The sequence below is a fragment of the Notamacropus eugenii genome, chromosome 5 (assembly GCF_028372415.1).
Source record: "Notamacropus eugenii isolate mMacEug1 chromosome 5, mMacEug1.pri_v2, whole genome shotgun sequence".
NCBI lineage: Eukaryota > Metazoa > Chordata > Mammalia > Diprotodontia > Macropodidae > Notamacropus > Notamacropus eugenii.
Genome location: NC_092876.1, coordinates 48,688,981 through 48,706,595, shown reverse-complemented (window position 1 = coordinate 48,706,595; position 17,615 = coordinate 48,688,981). Strand labels below are relative to the sequence as shown.

Here is a 17,615-nt window from a genome sequence, read left to right as displayed (position 1 = left end):
AGAGCCAAGCTTGGGGAATGCCTCCTAAGCCATTTTGGCTGGAACATGAAGGGTATGAGAGGTCCTGTATGAAATCAGACTACAAAGGCAGTGGGGAGTCCGATTATGGTGGTCTTTAAAGCCAGATTCATCATCAGTTTGTATTTTATCCTAGGGACAATAGGGATCCACTGAGGATTTTTGAACAAGGGCCTGTGCCTTAGGGAGATTACTTTGGCAGCTCTGTGCAAGATGGATGGAGACCTGAGAGCCTAGGAGGAAGAATATGGACGGGTAGATACAGGCCTGATGCTTGGCAGGGTATAAATGGTAGCAGGACAAGGAGACAGTTTCCTCATCTGTAAAATTATCTGGAGAAGGAAATGGCAAACCACTTCAGCAGCCTTGCTGAGAAAATTCCAAGTGGGGTCATGAAGTCAGACATGATTGAAAGAACTGAACTGATTTGAGTCTAAATCTGCCTCTTTGGAACTTTCCTGCCCATTGGGTCCTCTGGCCTCAAGTGGAGCAAATCAAAATCCTCCTCCACTGGGCAGTCCTTCCAACACTTGAAGGCACCACCCAAGCCTGGGCACCATCTCCCAGTCCCTTAGCTACTCTCTTCTCCAGGATCGTCACTAGGCCCTCTCTGGACCATCCTGTCTTGTCAGCTTCCTTCAAAAAATGTCACCTGGAAGACTTGAATGAGCAGAGGTAGGAGAATGAGAAAACCAACATACCCCATGACTACTGTAATGTGGAGAAGGCAGCGGGACTGCATTGGCCCATCTCTGTTTCAGAGAATGGATGATGAAACACACTTTCCTGCTAGAGAAGTGTTGGACTGTAAGCATGGAATGCTGCACACGTTCTGTTTAACTGGAGTTTAGGTTACTAAATACTTGTCGGTTGCATGAATGAAAGGGTTCAAGGTAGGGGGTGCGGATGTTGGGAAGGAGCACCATGTTGGGTTCTGGGATAGAAAGACAAACATGAAACCATGCCTTTCTTCAAGGAGCTTATGTTCTACTGAGAGAATCCACTCAAGAAGAAAATAGGCATTTACTAAGCACTTACTATGTGCTAGGTATTGGGCTAAGTGGTAGGGATACACATACAAAGTGTAAAAGGGACAGCTCCTGCTGTCTCACATTCTATGGGGGAAGAGAACACCCCAAATGGGGCTGAAATGCAGAGGGACTAAGGTTCTGCAGCTGGAAAGTTAGGAACAGATCCCGCAAGACAATGTCCAGCCCTGGCTCCGTCACAAAATGGAGGGCCCATGAAAGAACTCAGCAACCAGAGAACTGAATCTTGTAGGGGATTTTCCAAGGTGTCAAGGCCGCAGGGATAGAAATTGGATGTACCAAGGCAAGGAGGCCTGGGAGCTTGTGGGAAACTCTGGGATGAGACGGCAGAGGCCTGCAATCAGGAAGACCTGAATCTGAATCCAACCTTGGACACTACCTGTGTGACCCCTAGACAAATCACTTACCCATTTGCCTCAGTTTCCTACAGTGCAAAATAGGGATTATACTTGTGAATATGTTAATTTGCATTTGTAAAGCACTTAGCACAATGCAGGTGCTTAATAATGTTTGTTTCCTTTTTTCTGGAAATTCAGGTACAAGGCTAGGAAGGGAATGAAGCCTGGCAGGTCTGGGCCCTTCCAGAGACACATTTAAGTGGACGCAAAATGTCCACAGGATAATTTTATTCCATCAGAGAGAGGGGGGTGGGGCAGGTGGAGACTGAGTCAAATCAACAATTATTTCTTTTCAGGGTGTCAGGTAGTCAGGTAAGGGGAATGAAAAGGTCTCAGATAGGAGTCACTTGGGCTGAGCTTTGACAGAGACAAGCATTCTAACATGTGAGAAGGAGGACAGGAGAGGGGGCCCTGTGGGTGAAGGACTAGTGTTCTCCAAGAGTGAGCCTTTGGCTTTCCTAGGGGTGCCCTGAGATTTAGGATGTTGGGTACCAAAGATAAAACTGTTTTGTTGAGTGCAGATTTTATGTACACAGCTTACCCAGCGTGGCTAAGTGTACCTTATGAAAAAAAAAATGATAAAACTTACTGAGGACATGCACCCACTCCAAAGAACTCAACAAAAGTGTCTTCTCTTATTGAAGAGAAATCCCACGTGTGGGAGTCTTCTGCCTCTCCCACACTGTTGCCATATCCAGCCATGTGCTGTGACTCCTCATGGCAAAGAATATTGGTCCCTGGGCTAAAAACGTTTTGAGAACCGCCACAGAATGAAATCTGCAGTTTAGAACGGTAAGCCAGAACCACAAGACCAAAGGTTTTAAAGGCAAACAGGTTGCATCCCATCCCAGAGGCAATGGGGAGCCGGCGAAGGTTCTTTAGCACAGAACTGATGTGACCAGACTCATGCTATGCTCCAGGAATATTGCTTTGGCAGCCACGCTAAAGATGGATCAGGGAAAGGAGAGGTTGTAAGCTAGGAGACCAGGGTGGTACTGATAAACCCAAGACAAACATAACAGATTGTGGTACCTACAACAGAACCCCACTCCACCGCGTCTGCCCTAAGCAGGCCCAATCTCTTGCTCTTTCAGGTCATACTGTTAACGTTCATGAAAACCCCCCAATCCTCACTAACTGCTAAGCTAATGCTACTTCAGCTTCAAGGAACATGTTAGCCCCCAGATTTGGCAGGAATTTCTCCCCCTCACCTCTCCTTTCCTGGAGCATTCCAACACATTCCCATAAACAGGAGAAACCTCCACCCCCATGGCTGCAAGTTTCCCTCCCCAAACCAGAAGCATAAATAAATGCAAACACACTGAGATTTATATTTCGAAAGGTATCCCATAGACATCTTATTTTTTTAATTTCCTTTTTTTTATAAAGAAAAATAAGGTTTGTCTTTTTTTTTTTGCTTGAAACACAGAACAAAACTCCAAACCAGCCGGGAGATGCATGTCCTATCCGCCACGCACCCCCCCCCCCCAAGTGTGACACCACCCTGTAGCACACGCCCCACTAATAATGTTGAATGAAGAAAGCTTAGGAAAGGGTGGAGATCTGGCCAGGGTTCTCCCATCCAGGAGCCCCTTGTGGAGGCCGAGGAGCTGAAGTGGGAGGGATGGGGGTGTCCACCCCCATGGCAGTGCCTGAATCTTGAGGGGTTCGGGGAGGTGGCTGCTCTGACCCAGCTGGGAGACTTGGGCACTACTGGGACGTTTCCTCACTCACTATTTCTTTGGGAAGGGAGCCAATAGGAAAATGGTGGTGGTGTTTGTGTTTAAAACAAACAAGCGAACAAAAACCTCACTGGTTAGGCTAATTTACTAAAACTGAAAAATAAAACCACCTATTCTTAAAGTTCTAATTAGTCAGGACTGAGTGACACCAACCTCTAAGTCTATCAACTGCTTACTTCGGAAAGAGCGGTCCTAGGTAGACCTGGATGATTTCACTGGCTTGGGGAACTCCCTTTTCACCCAAGATCAATTCCTCTGGAACTTAGTCTTAGAGAGTTGCTGGGATCAAGTGACTTGCCCAAGGTCATGTCACCAGTCTATGTCAGTGGTAGGACTCAAAGTCGGGTCTTCCTCACTCTGAGGTTGCCTCTCAGCCTCCGAGTTAAGTTTGTAGAAAAGCAGATACGCCTTGGAAACTAACCCTCAGTCTTTAGAATTTCATCTGCCCAGGAGGTCTAAAGGCCCAAGAATTTCTGGAGAGCAGAAAGCAAGTTCAGAAATCCCAAATTAGGGAGGGGCAGGGGATGGGAGGAGGACAAATTCCCTTCGGCCTCATCTGACTCCCTCAGTTCCCACCATCCCTTCTCCAAACATTTGGTAAAAAAAACAAAAACAGAAACAAAAAACAACAGTAAAAAATACCATTAAGAAATAAAACTTTCAAGACTAAGAAACCTGAAGTCTCCAAGGACAAAAGACTCTAAGATGCTTCACTTTTCCCCAAATACTTGATTGGTTAAAAAAAAGTTTTGTTTTTTAGAAAAATAAAAACAACTTCCTTGAACACAACAATGTGTAAAGCTTGACAGCTCTCTCCTGGCCCCATCGACTGCTGCCAGGAATTCATTCACACCCAGGGGCTTCCTTCTAACCACAACAATCCCATGAGCATAAACACCGTAGTCATGTGACGCAGATACACACAAAATACATCCTACCCAACTCAAGCCAATGGTGACGAAACGGGCAGTTTGGCTCAGATCACAGACATAAACACAGATAAGGACAGGAGCCACACCGTGTCTATCAGGCACACACTCCCCAGAGAGTTCAAGCACCACATTTCAAAAGGCCCCTTCCCCCCTCTCAGAAACACTCTCAAACTCAATGGGGGGGATGAGGCATGGAAAGGTCAGAAAACGAGGGAAAAGAAAGCACAGATGAGTAGAACCACCTTGCCACTAGTCACCAAAAGAAAACATGAAATGGGAGGTGGAAACAGAGGCAGGTAGGGCAGGGGAGAGGGTAGCACCTCCAAGGCTGGAGGTAGCTCTGTCTATTGACTCTTAACAGGGTAGACCATTTGGGGGAGAAATTTCACAGTGAAGCCCCCCCACTGGCAGTGGGTGGGGAGAAAAAGAGAAGCTGTCCTGGGAAAAATCAGGGTTTGAGGGAGGACACTGGATCTTAGCTCGAATCCCTGAATGCAGCTCACTATCCAATTAGAAGCAGCAAGAAGCCCTACTGCTCTCCATAGGCCAACAAAAAATCAAAATGTGGCCACATGAAGAGAACTGGGCCAAGGTCCTGAGCAGAGGGACCTTCGCAGGAGAGGGCAGAGGGAGGCAGTCTGACTGTTGACCAGGACTGTTGTTAGGAATGGAGTGGGGGGGAGTCAATGAGTGAGCTGGGACAAAATGCAGAATTTGTATGGGCGTTGTTTGGCTGCTGAGCCATCCCCTAAGGGATGAGGGAAAGAGGAAGGTGTTTCCTTGGTATAAAGCAGATTTCACTGTCCCAGCAGGAGACAGAGGAAGGAAACAGAGCCTGCCTGCTACAGGCTGATGGCAGAGGATGATGTGTTTCCCACCCAAGGGCCCTAATATTCATGAAGTATCCCCCCACCTCCTCCCCCATGTGTTTCCAAGGCCCAAGGAGCAGAGTATGCCCAGCTGAGACCTCAGGAACGTCCCATTTCCTCCCTTACTCCCAAACCAAACCCCATATGAGCCAGCTTGGTCTTGGGAAAGCTCTCCCTGAAAGACAGGACAGCACAAGGGTGCGGCTAGTGGTGACTAGAGGCCCCATTGGGCTAGGGTAGGCCGCCATTCACTCCCTGCTATAGATGGGCATTCCAGCAGTGGTGCCACCTCTAGCCAGGGGGATGACCTGGGCATCCAACCAGATGCTGCTAAAAGGCCAAGCAGCCCTAGGAAAGAAACCCAGAAGGCCACTCAGCACCTAAAAGTCTGAGCACTTGGGCAAAGCAGCCACCTTGTCCAGAAAATGGGCAACAAGAGAAGCGTGCAGGGGGTGTTGGTGGGGGCAGAAAGAGGGACCAAGGCCCCCAGTTTGTGCCAGGAGCTGGCTGGGTCTCTCCCCTTTGAGGCAGCTTGTGTTCTCCTTCCTCAGAAGCAGCTTCCAATTCTGAATATACCAGACAGGAACCACAGAAAGGGTTCAGGGAAAAGAGCTGGAGAAGTCACCAGGGGAGGGAGCAGACTCGAAGGTGAGGTCCTCACCACCTGCCCGTTGTCTTTGGTGGTGGAGGAAGCAACAAGCATTCAGTTGAGAAGAGCAAGGCCCACAGGGGAAGGGAAGGAAGAGTAGGGAGGCGGCATGATCCACAGCAGCATGCGTCACAGACTCTGGGAGCTGCAGACCCCTTTGCCCCTCCTGCAGGCCAGGTGGTCTGAGCATGAGGGAGACCCGGAGCAGGGGCAGCAGGGCTCAGCGCAGGCTCTGGTACAGGTAGGCAGATGTGAAGACAGCATTGGCTGCCAGGCTTACAGCCAGGAGGCCTCGCACCACGGAGCTACCAAAACGAGCTGAAAGGAGAGAAAAGGAGAGAATCAGAGTGGGAGAAGCTCAGGGTGGGAAGGACCCACAGTGGAAATCTAACCCACTCGGTGCCTGCAGAAGAAGGCCCAGTACAACAGCCAGGCTCTGAAGAAGAGGAACCTCCCAGCCCCCTACCCGGCAGAAAGCCTTTTCTGTCCTCTGGCCAAGCATAAGATGCCTGACACCTCTTCTAAATGATGCCATCCTCTTCCATGCCCCCAAGGCTGCTCTTCTTCAGGCTACAATTCCTTCAACTAATCTCTGATGGCACAGAATTGAAGCCCTGACCAACCGGGATGCAATCCACATCAATAACATCCTTTTTAAAATGGGGTGCCCAGAACGAAACAAAATTCTCTAGATATAGCAGACTGTAGAGCATGTCCATCACCTGTACCTTTCTTAACATAGTGCCTGGTACACAGCAGGTGCATAATAGATGTTTGGTGCACTACACTGGCTTGCTTTTTAAATATATATATATAAAATTTATTTTAGCTTTCAACATTCATTTCCATAAAACTTGGAGTTTTAAATCTTTTCTCCCTCCCTCTCCTTGCCCTTCCCCAAGACTGTGCAATCTGATACAGGCTCTACTTATATGTTCATATTAAATATCTTCACATTAGTATTGATGTAAAGAAGAATTAGGAGTAATGAGAGGAACCACGAGAAAGAGAAAAAACAACAAAAGAAAAGGAGAGCAAATCTGCTTCCATCTGCATTCAGATTCCAAAGTTCTTTCTTTGGATGTGGACAGCATTTCCCATTGTGAGTCTTGAACTGTCTTAGGTCTTTGCATTGCTGAGAAGAGCTGAGTCTATCAAAGTGAGTCATCACACAATGTGGCTGTAACTGCATACAATGTTCTCCTGGTTCTGGTCCCTCACTCAGCCATCAGTTCATGTAAGTCTTTCCAGGTTTTTCTGAAGTCCGTCTTCTTACCATTTCTTATGGAACAACAGTATTCCATTACATTTATATACCACAACTTGTTCAGCCATTCCCCAATTGATGGGCATCCCCTCACTTTCCACTTCTTTGCCAACCACAAAAAGCTCCTATAAATATTTTTATACATGTGGGTCCTTTTCTCATTTTTAGGATCTCTGGGATACAGACTTAGAAGTGGTATTGCTGGGTCAAAGGGTATGCACAGCTTCATAGCCCTTTGGGCATAGTTCCAAATTGCTCTCCAGAATGGTTGGATCAACTTACAAATCCACCAATTCATTAGCATTTCAATTTTCCAACATTTATCATTTTCCTGTCTTGTCACATTAGCCAATCTGACAGGTGTGATGTGGTACCTCAGAGTCATTTTGATTTGCATTTTGACAGTCTGATTGGCACGGCAGTGAATAAGTAATTTCATGTAGGTAGAATTGTAATTTTTTTTTTCTATTAGCTCAGCCTACCCATGAGCAACCAATATTTTTCCAATTATTTAAATCTGCCTTTGTGTAAAAAGCGTTTTGTAATTGTGCTCATATTGTTCCTAGGTTTGCTTTGGCAGGTAGACTCCCAAATATTTTATAATGTCTACAGTAACTTTAAATGGAATTTCTTTTTAATCTCTTGCTTTTGGGCTTTGTTAGTAATATACTGAAATGCCGATGACTTATGTGGATTTATTTTATATCTTACAACTTATTATTTCAAATAATTTTTTACTTCTCTCAGATTCTTGAAGTATGTCATCACATCATCTGCAAAGTGGGACAGCTTTGTTTCTTTTTTGCCTATTCTAATGCCTTCAGTTTCTTTTTCTTCTCTTATTGCTAAAGCTAACATTTCTAATACCATATTGAGTAATAGTGGTGATAATGAATACCCGTGTTTCAGCTCTGATCTTACTGGAAATGCATCAAGCTTATCCCTATTACATGCAGTGTTTGCTGATGGTTTTAGATAGATGCTATTTTTAGCATATTTTTTCATTTTAAGGAAGACTCCATTTATTTCTATGCTCTCCAGAATTCTATTTAATAGGAATAGGTGTTATATTGTCAAATGTTTTTCCTACATCTATTGAGATAATTATATAATTTCTGTTAGTTTTTATTATTGATATGGTCAATTATGCTGATAGTTTTCCTAAGATTGAATCAGCCATGCATTCCTGGTATAAAACACAGTGTATTATCCTTGAGATAAGTTGTTGTAATCTCTTTGCTAATATTTTATTTAAAATTTTTGCATTTATATTCATTAGGGAAATTGCTCTAATTTTCTTTCTCTGTTTTGGCTCTTCCCGGTTTAAATATCAGCACTGTATTTGTATGATAAAAAATTTTTGATAGGCCTCCTTCTTTGTCCGTTTTTCCAAATAATTTATACAGTATTGGAATTAGTTGTTCTTTAAATGTTTGACAGAATTCACTTGTAAATCCATTTGGCCCTGCAGATTTTTTCTTAGGGAGTTCATTGATGGCTTGTTCAACATCTTTTTCTGAAATGGGGTTATGTAAATATTTTATTTCTTCTGCTAATCTGGGCAATTTTAATTTTTGTAAATATTAATCCATTTCACTAAGACTGTCAAATTTATTGGCATGCAGTTGGGCAAAATAACTTCTAATTATCATTTTGATTTTCTTTTTATTGGTGAATTCACCCTTTTCATTTTTAATGCTGGTAATTTGGTTTTTGTTCTTTTTTTTTAAATCAAATTAACCAAAAGTTTATCTATTTTTTTCATAAAACTAGCTCTTAGTTTTATTTATTAGTTCAAGTTTTCTTAATTTCAATTTGAGTAATTTCTCAATTTTTTTGGTTTTCAGAATTTCTAATTTGGTATTTGGGGATTTTAAATTTGTTCTTTTTCTACCTTTTTAAGTTGCATTGATTTCTTCTTTGTCTATTTCACTCTTATAAACATTTAGAGATACAAAACTTCCCTTAAGAAGCACTTCCTCTGTATCCCATAAGCTTTGGTGTGTTGTCGTTACTGTCATTCTCTTGGATGAAGTTACTGTTTCTATGACTTGCTGTTTGACTCATTCTTTAGGATTAGATTATCACTATAGATTAGTTTATTAGATTATTCCAATTAAAGTTCAGTCTATCTTTCCATGGTCCTTTATTACATGAGATTTTTATTTTATCATGATTTGAAAAGGATGTATTTAATATTTCTGCACTGGATTATGAGTTTTTATGCCCTAATACATGGTCAGTTTTTGTGTAGGTGACATGTACCACCAAGAAAAAGGTATATTCCTTTCTGTCCCCATTCAATTTTCTCCAGAGGTCAACCATATGCAACTTTTCTAAAATTCTATTCATGTCCTTAACTTCTTTCTTGTTTATTTTGTGGTTAATTTTATCTAGTTCTGAGAGGGGGAAGTTGAGATTCCCTACTAGTATAGTTTTGTTATCTATTTCTTCCTGTAACTCCCCTAACTTCTAAGAATTTGGATGCTATACCACTTGGTGTATAAATGTTTAGTAATGACATGGATTCATTATCTATGGTACCTTTTAGCAGGATGTAGTTTCATTCCTTATCTCTTTTAATTAGATCTATTTTTGCTTTTGCTTTGTCTGAAATTGGGATTGTTACCCCTGTATTTACTTCAGTTGAAGCATAATATATTCTATTCCTGCCTTTTACTTTACTCTGTGAATATCCCTCCACTTCAAATGTGTTTCTTGTAAACAACCTATTGTAGGATTTTATGGGAGAGTTCATCCCATTCATAGTTATGATCACTTTGTGTCTTTCTCTCCATCATATTTTTCCCTGTTTACGCTTTTCTCTCTCTTTTCTCCCTTTCCCTTCTCACTAGAGGTTTGCTTTCAATAACTGCCTCCCTCATTCTGCCCTCGCTTCTATCAGTACCCTCCCTTTTCTTTCCCCTTTCCCCTCCTACTTCCTGTAGGGTAAATTAGATTTCTATACCTTAGTATAAAAGTATATTCTATACCTGAACCAAATTTGATGAGAGTAAGATTGAAACAGTGCTCATCTTCCTCTTTTCTTTCCCTCTACTATAATAGGTTTTTGTGCCTTTTCACGTGATGTAATTTTATCCTTGCCTGCCTCCCCCTTTCCTCTTTTCTCAGTACAATCTTTTTTTTTTTTTACCACTTAGATGTTTTATCATCACATCAAAGTCAACTTATACCCATGCCCTCTGTCTAGATATACCCCTCTTAAATGTCATAATAACAACGCAGTTCTCAAGAATTACAAGTGTCATCTTCTATTGCAGGGATGTAAACAGTTTGCCCTTATTAAACAATGTGTTGTAGTTTTTCTTCCTGTTTATCTTTTTATTCCTCTTGAGTATTGTATCTGAAGATCAAATTTTCCGTTAAGCTCTACTCTTTTCATCAGGAAGGTTTGGGAAGTCCCCAATTTTGTTGAATGTCCATCTCTCCATCTGAAAGATTATGCTCAATTTCGATGGGTAGTTAGTTGATCCTTGGTTGTAATCCAAGCTCCTTTGAACTCTGGAATATCATATTCCACACCCTCTGATCTTTTAATACGGAAGCTGCAAGGTCCTGTGTAATCCTGATTATGGTACCATGATATAAATTGTTTCTTTCTGGTTTCTTGAAGTATTTTCTCTTTGCCCTGGTAATTTTGGAATTTGGTTAAACTATTCCTTGGCATTTTCAATTTGGGATGTCTTTCAGGGGGTGATCAGTGGATTCTTTCAATGACTATTTATCTTTCTCATTCTAGGATCTCAGGGTAGTTTCCCTTGATGGTTCCTGAACGATGCTGTCCAGGCTTTTTTTCATCATGGTTTTCAGGCAGACCAGTAATTTTTAAATTGTCTCTCACATTCCTCTCCATTTCTTTCCCCCAATTTTTCTTCTACCTCTCTTGACTTTTAAGATCCTTCTTGAGTTCTTCCAAGAAGGCTTTTTGGGCTTGAGACCAGTTTATATTCCCCTCTGAGGTTTCAGATGTGGATGTGTTGACATTATTGTCCTTTTCTGAATTTGGGTCTTATCTTCCCTGTCCCCATAATAAGAATCTAGGGTCATTGTCTGTTTCTGCTTTTTGCTCATCGTATTTGCTTATTTTCTGGCTTTTAAAGTTGAGCTCTCCTGCTGGAGTACAGGGGGCACTGACCAAAGCTTCTTGTGCTGGGAGCACTGGCTTTCTGTGTTGGGGTCTCAGGTGCTGGCAGCTGGAGGCTGTAGGGGAATGTGCTGCTGAGCTGGGATCAACAACATTGGAGCTCTCAGGGTGGGGGTAAGGGGTCTGGTCCCTGGGAGACACTGCTTTGCAGCTGAATATTTGGCTGCTGGAGGATATCTGCCTCCTGGAATTGTGCTGAAGCACCAGGAGATTGGCTTCTGGAGAATGCCAGTGCAGACAGTGGTTTTCCAAGCTAGCATCTCCTGGTTCCTCTGCCTGTGCTGAGGCACTCAGGGGTCCTGGTGTTAGTGCTTGCCTGCTCCACCACCCTGGTGCTTAGGATCTGCCCCTGGTTTGCTGAGGTGGGGCTTTGCCACTGGCTTGCTGGGACACCTCCTGTTCTATACTGCTCCACTTCCCCCAGAGTGAGAGGGGCCATTCCCATTAATCTTTCCAGGGTTCCTGGGCTACAAGACTGCTGCACCTCACCTTTCTGCTGGCTCATCTGTTCCAGGAATTTTTCCTGTGGTGATATTTTCTGGGCTTTCAGAGGTCAATAAGGAAGAGTGAAAGTGACTTACTTCTTACTCTGCGATCTTGGCTCCCGGAAGCCTTGCCTTGACTTTCTTAACAGTCACATCACAGTGCAAACTAGATTTATGGTCTCTTTCTGGTACACTACTGTCTAGCCATGAGTCCATGTTGTGTTCATGATGTTCATTTTGGTAGTCCGAATGTAAACCTATTAAAGTTCCTTATTAAGCATATCCCTGCTATATTTCATCTTATCAGATTCAATGCAATGTTCTCATCTGTCAAGTTCTCTCCAGACACTGACCCTGTCATTCCTGTATGTTATTATCTTTCCTCAGCTTTAAGTCATCTGCCAATTTGGTAAGCATGCCTCTTTTACCTTTATTCAAGACCCTGATAAAAGTGCTGTCTAACAGAGAGCAAGCACAAGACCCTTCTGGGCAATGCCCTGGAGACCTCCTGCCCAGCTGACAGTGAACTGTTAATCAACCAATAAGCACTGGTGCCTGACTGCTTTTCTAGGTGCTTGCTAACCATCCCTGGATTATCATGCTCAAGGAATCTGTGGGAGATTCAAGTTAAGCTCACTAAGCTATGGTTTGCAGACTTCATTCTCTTCTATTTTTTGAAAATAGGGGAATAGGCCCTTCTTCAGTCCTGTTGGCCCTCTCTTATTCTCTGCTACCTTCTTAAAAATCACTTACAGTGGCTCAGCAACCTCCCTCATTGGTTCTTTCTGTACCCAAGAACAGTTAGCTCATCACAGCCAGGCACCAGGAGAAGTGGACTAGAAGGGACTTCAGACCTCATCCAGGCTGACTCCCCCTCATTCACTGATGAACAAAGTGAAGGCCTAGCAAGTGAAGCAAGTTGCCCAAGGTTCCAGAGCAAGCAGATGTCAGAGGTAGGACAGGAACATGAGCTCTGACCATGCTCCTCAGGGAAAAGGTGCTGCTCCACCCCCAAGGAAGAGAGCACCTTTTACCCAGGTGAGAGGCGGGAGATGCCCTTAATCTTGACCCAGAGTCAAAGTTCAGATGATGGGGGTGAATGCAACTTCTGTCTTTTTCCCTTATCTACAGTCCTTTCTTGAGGATGCAGCCCCTGAACCTAGCTGGGTCTACCATATCTACACCTCTAAACTTCATGTCTCCTCCTACCTCCCCCTCAGACCGAGGACCTTTTCAGCCCTTTGTGTTTCAGTTTTCCCATCTGTAAAATAAAGAGGTCAGACCAGATTACCTCAGTTCTAGGACCCCAGGATTATTCATTTATTCTGTGGGTTATTCTCTTTCTGGAGTATCTTAGGCTCCTGAGCTTTTCTTTGAATACACAGCAAGTTCACTCAAAGCTTCCAGCCTCAATCCCCTCAAAGTATGAGTGCACCTGGCCAGCTGGAGGTCTTGTCTTCCCTCCAGGAAGAGCCATGACCCTGGCACATGCACATCCTTCCATTAGCTAGCATGTAGCAGAAATCCACCACCCAAATCGGAGCAAAGCCCTGCACCCTTAAACGGGCTGAGCGCCCAACTTCTACACGGGGTTCAGCAAATGGCATAGGTTTTTATGCACCTTACTATTAAATCACTCAACCACAAGGCACCACAGACTCACGTTGTACGTGCCTGGGACACAAACATGAAAGAGAAGATAAAGTCCTTGCAGATCTCTAGGAGCTAACCTTTCGCCCAGGGAAGGAACATGTTCCCCTGTGAATATCCCCAAAACAGATACAAGGCACCACCAGCAACTGGGGGCCTTAGCTAGCAAAGCCTTTGTGCAGAAAATGGTGCTGAGGGGAGTTCTGAAGAAAATGTTCCCCAGGATGGGTTTATTAGCCTCAAAATACAGAAGTGTCCATTAGAATGTAAGCTCCCCAGGGCAGGGGCTGCTCTGGTTTTGTCTTTACAAGCACAAGGCTGGGCATAGGGAAGGTACTATTTACTAGATAGATGCTTGCTGAAGTTACCTTAACAAAGAAACAGGAGTTAGTAATGTGCTCCTGCACACAGTCAGGAGCCCAGGAACATGGGGTTCCCTCAGTGTCCCAGGGCAGGACGCGTACCTCTCCAGGCCCTGGACTCCTCCAGGCACCCTTTGGTAGTGGTGTCTACCACACAGGCCGACGACTGGGATGAGCCATCCTCTTTTTTGATGGAGTGGTCACTGCAGATGCTGCTGCTCTCAACGCGGGACTGCAGGTCTGGTGATAGAGAGAGACACTTCACGAGGGGTACCGCTCTGACTGAGCATGGGGAGGGTGAGGGGAAGCCTGGGCTGTTTGGCCTAGCTCTGGGTCAAGCTTCAGGAGGAGAGGGGTGGGACCCAACAACCTATGGAAAGGGCTACTCCTGACACCTCTCACCCCCACAAGAAAGCAAAAGCTGTTTGCTCACTCAAGGATCACTGCAAGGCAGCTGCATCTGGGGTGGTGAGCAGCAGCTTTAGAGTGACCACACAGCCACCACAAGGAGTGGAGGAGGGAAGACCTTGCAGGCCACTGAAAATCATAGAAGGAAAAGAAAATGGAATCAGACTAGGGAGGGAAAGAAAACAACATCCTCACCAGATAATCTAGTGACTACAAGTAATTTGAAGGGAACCAGACTCTGGAGGGTGGCCCAGGATCCAAGGCACTCACTGCAAATCTGGAGCTCAGAAGGCCTACTAGTGTACATTCATTAAGTTGGTGCCATTACAAAATCATTTGGGAGAATGTAAGCTCCACGAGGCCAGGCCCTGCCTTACTTTTGTCTCCACATGGGTCAGTGGCTGGAGGGTTTTATGAAAGGCTTGTTGATTAAAATTGCATGGGCTTGATGAGCTCAAAGGATCTCCTGCAACCATCTCATTTAACCAACAGTTCAACAGGAATCTCCTCTCCTCCACGCATTCAAGGTCATTAAGCCTTGGCTTGAAGACCTTCAGTGACAGGGAGCTCATTACTCCTCATGCCAGATCATTAGTTCTTCCTGCTATTAAGGTCCTTCCTCAAAGACCAGAGACCATGGGAATTGTCACCTCATCTCAGACCAATGCCACCACTTGCCCCCCTAGCTCCCCACAGGTCTCTTAACCAAAGATGGGCCAGACTGATGTTCTGTATGTAGCTTGTCAAACTTTAAATGGCCCCGGACCTAAGGCTTCTCTCACCTCTTCCAGTCTGATGGGAAACGACTTACCACGCATGGGCTGGAGACCCTGGGCAGACTGCTGTTTGCTAGGGAATCGAGAACACTCTGGGCTGAGCAGACTGCCATCAGCATGGTTGGGCTCATCAGAGCTGCTGGGAGTGTGGGGGGTCTCTCCAGGGGATGAGAAAAGCAGAAGCTTCTGCCCCTTCAAGTTGAGGCGGGCTGGGCTAATGAGTGGCCGGCGGAGGCGAAGGGAACCAGAGCTGGAGCCCACAGACCCCGCCACGGAGGGAGCTGGGGAAGGAAGAGGGGATGATGCACAGCTGCCAGACAGCAGAGTGAAGTAATCTGGAGGAGACACAAGGAAGGGTCAGGTCATAAATGAGAAAGACTGGATCTTTATTAGGTGAGAAAAATAAAAGCATGGCTGGAACCGGCCATCCAAGGGAGAAAGGAAGTTTCTCTGCCGGCACTGTGGATGTAAGGAGAAGTAAACAGGGATACCTGGTTACCTAGAATCATAGAATACCAGGGTTGGGAAGAACTTCAGTGGTCAGAGACCAGTCTCACATAACACACCTGACAAATCCTCATCAAGCTTAAAGACTTCTGAGGGGGTCATTACCTCCTGGCGGCCTGTTCCACTAATACATTTTTTTTCTGATTCAAATACACAAACAGATCCTCAATCTCATGGACTTAGGAGTCCAATCCATTAATAAGATGGCAGTCTATTCAACACAGGCCTCGTCCACCCCTTCCCACACATTCACCACTTCCCATGCCCAGCACACCCAGACCACTGCCCACCCATCATCCCTCAGTCTCTCCCTCATTTCCCTGAGGAGGGGCTTTCCCCCTGTTCTCTGAGATTCCGGTGCTGGGTCACACAGCCCACTCACACCCACAGCTATGTCTCCATTGCCCTCTTTTTGGGATATTCACTTTCCATTCTTTGGAGATGGCTGTGTTTCTTGCTGGAGCCACAAAGCAATGCTGGTAGAATTTTGGTATTAAAAAGATGAGTCCCAGAGCACTAAAATGAAGCACACTACCCCTGCTCCTGACAGGCAGTGGATGGACTCCAGGGGCAGAAGAACATACATTTTCAGACACAGCTAATATATTTTGGTTACAAAGAGGCATCTTTATTATATAACAAAAAGGCAACTTTGTTATATGCACTATTCCCCTTCCACCCCCCTTTTTTCTAACTGGGATGGGTTGGGAGGGAAAAGAAGGATAGGGAGAAGAGAAAAAAGAGGGTACAGAAGGGGAAAGAGATATCATTAAAGCATTTGGTTTAAAAACAAATGCAGACAAGAACAGAAGGTTAGCCAGAAAGAATCAGATAGGCAGAGAAGCTTTGAAGGTTACCTCTTGGTGGAACAACACACTAAACATAGAGTCATGAAGACCTGAGTTCAAATCTGACCTCTAACACTAGCTGTGTGATCTTGGTAAGTCATTTAACCTCTGCTTACCTTAGTTTCTTCATAAAGTTCCTGTAAAATGAGCATAATAATAACACCCACCTCCCAGATTATTTGGAGGATAAAATGGGATATCTGAAAAGTACTTTGTAAGCCTTAAAGTGCTATGAAAATGCTAGCCATTATTATGTTGGATTTTTTATGTATTTAAAAAGAAAAGCAAGATGTACATAAGAGATTTACAGAATCACACACAATCCTCTTTTGCTATATATATATAAATGCCCATTTTATCAGATGTGTTAAGTTCAAGGTAAAAATTGAGAAAGATAAATTTGAAGTGAAATATGAAAAAAATTGAAAAAGATAAATAAGTGCTTAATAAGAGTCTGTTAGGTCGGATTGTTGAATTGAAGTGGAAACAAAGATGGATCTTTGCGGAAAAAATGTGGGGTCATTAAAAAGACCTTTCCAACTTCTTTTTGCTTAAACATTTTTTTTAAATTTTGAGTTCCAAATTCTATCCCTCTTTCCTTCTCTTCCTCTCCTCCCTGCTCCCTGGGATGGTAGACAATCAGATATAGGTTATATGTGTGGAATTAGAAGGTGAGATTTTAGCCAGGACCTGAAGGAAGCCAGTAAAAGTGGGCTGCCACAAGAGACACTCCATAATAGACCATCATCTTTACCACCACACAATTTACTGAAAGATGCACAAAATATGAGATCCTCTCGTGATGTTCTCTTTTAACTAGATGTCTCCCTCTGTTAGAATTATTCAAGATCTAGGCAAGGCATAAGATGGAGATATATGTACTCATCATGTTTGCCTCTGTGATTGGGACTGAGAGCAGAGTATAAGCTAAAGAGAGATTCCCTGTGGATGATGAGGGTTCTGCTGAATGAGATTAACGTTGGTTCCATCAAATCTCAGGACAATGCAGAACCTCTTGGAAGATGTCAATAATTACTCCAAAGAGTTTGGTCTGACCATCCACACAAGAAAGATCAAGTAGATGAAGAGTATTTGTTGCCCAGATTATGACATGCAGTTGAATGGAAACCTTATAGAACTTGACCACCATCAAGTCTATCTGGAAATGTTCAGTATAAAGGAATACCAAGTTGGGCCTTCATATCCATCATGCCTCAGCCCTGATCTCGTGTGTGTGTGTGTGTGTGTGTGTGCTTGGTCCAATTCAGCTGCTTTCCCTATCTTTGTTCTCATTAATGCCATTTTTAGCTCAAGAATTCAAGTGTGGTGCTTCTACTGTCCTACTGGCAAAATGTTTGCTATTTTTAAAATAGCAAATCTTTCCAGATCTCTCCCATTCTTCTCCTGCTTATTGTCCTTCCATTTTTATCTGATTACCTTCCACTGCTTCTCTTCTTTATGAAGCAATACTGCTCATGATTTTCCATCAT

General features: G+C 44.0%; 1 protein-coding gene across 2 annotated transcripts in view; it reads right to left on the bottom strand.

The window, feature by feature from the left end:
- Positions 1 to 2,792: 2,792 nt before the first annotated feature.
- Positions 2,793 to 17,615, bottom strand: part of TMEM201 (transmembrane protein 201) — a 57,659-nt gene continuing 42,836 nt past the window's right edge. The window contains exons 9-11 of one of the 2 annotated variants that reach the window (XM_072608792.1): positions 14,806 to 15,105; positions 13,689 to 13,826; positions 2,793 to 5,975 (exon numbers count right to left, since the gene is read on the bottom strand). In XM_072608792.1, coding sequence (XP_072464893.1) covers positions 5,878 to 5,975; positions 13,689 to 13,826; positions 14,806 to 15,105 — 536 coding nt within the window. In that variant the 3' untranslated portion in view covers positions 2,793 to 5,877. Of the gene's footprint in view, positions 5,976 to 13,688; positions 13,827 to 14,019; positions 14,124 to 14,805; positions 15,106 to 17,615 lie in introns of those variants that run through there. The other variant, XM_072608793.1, reaches the window with a different exon arrangement.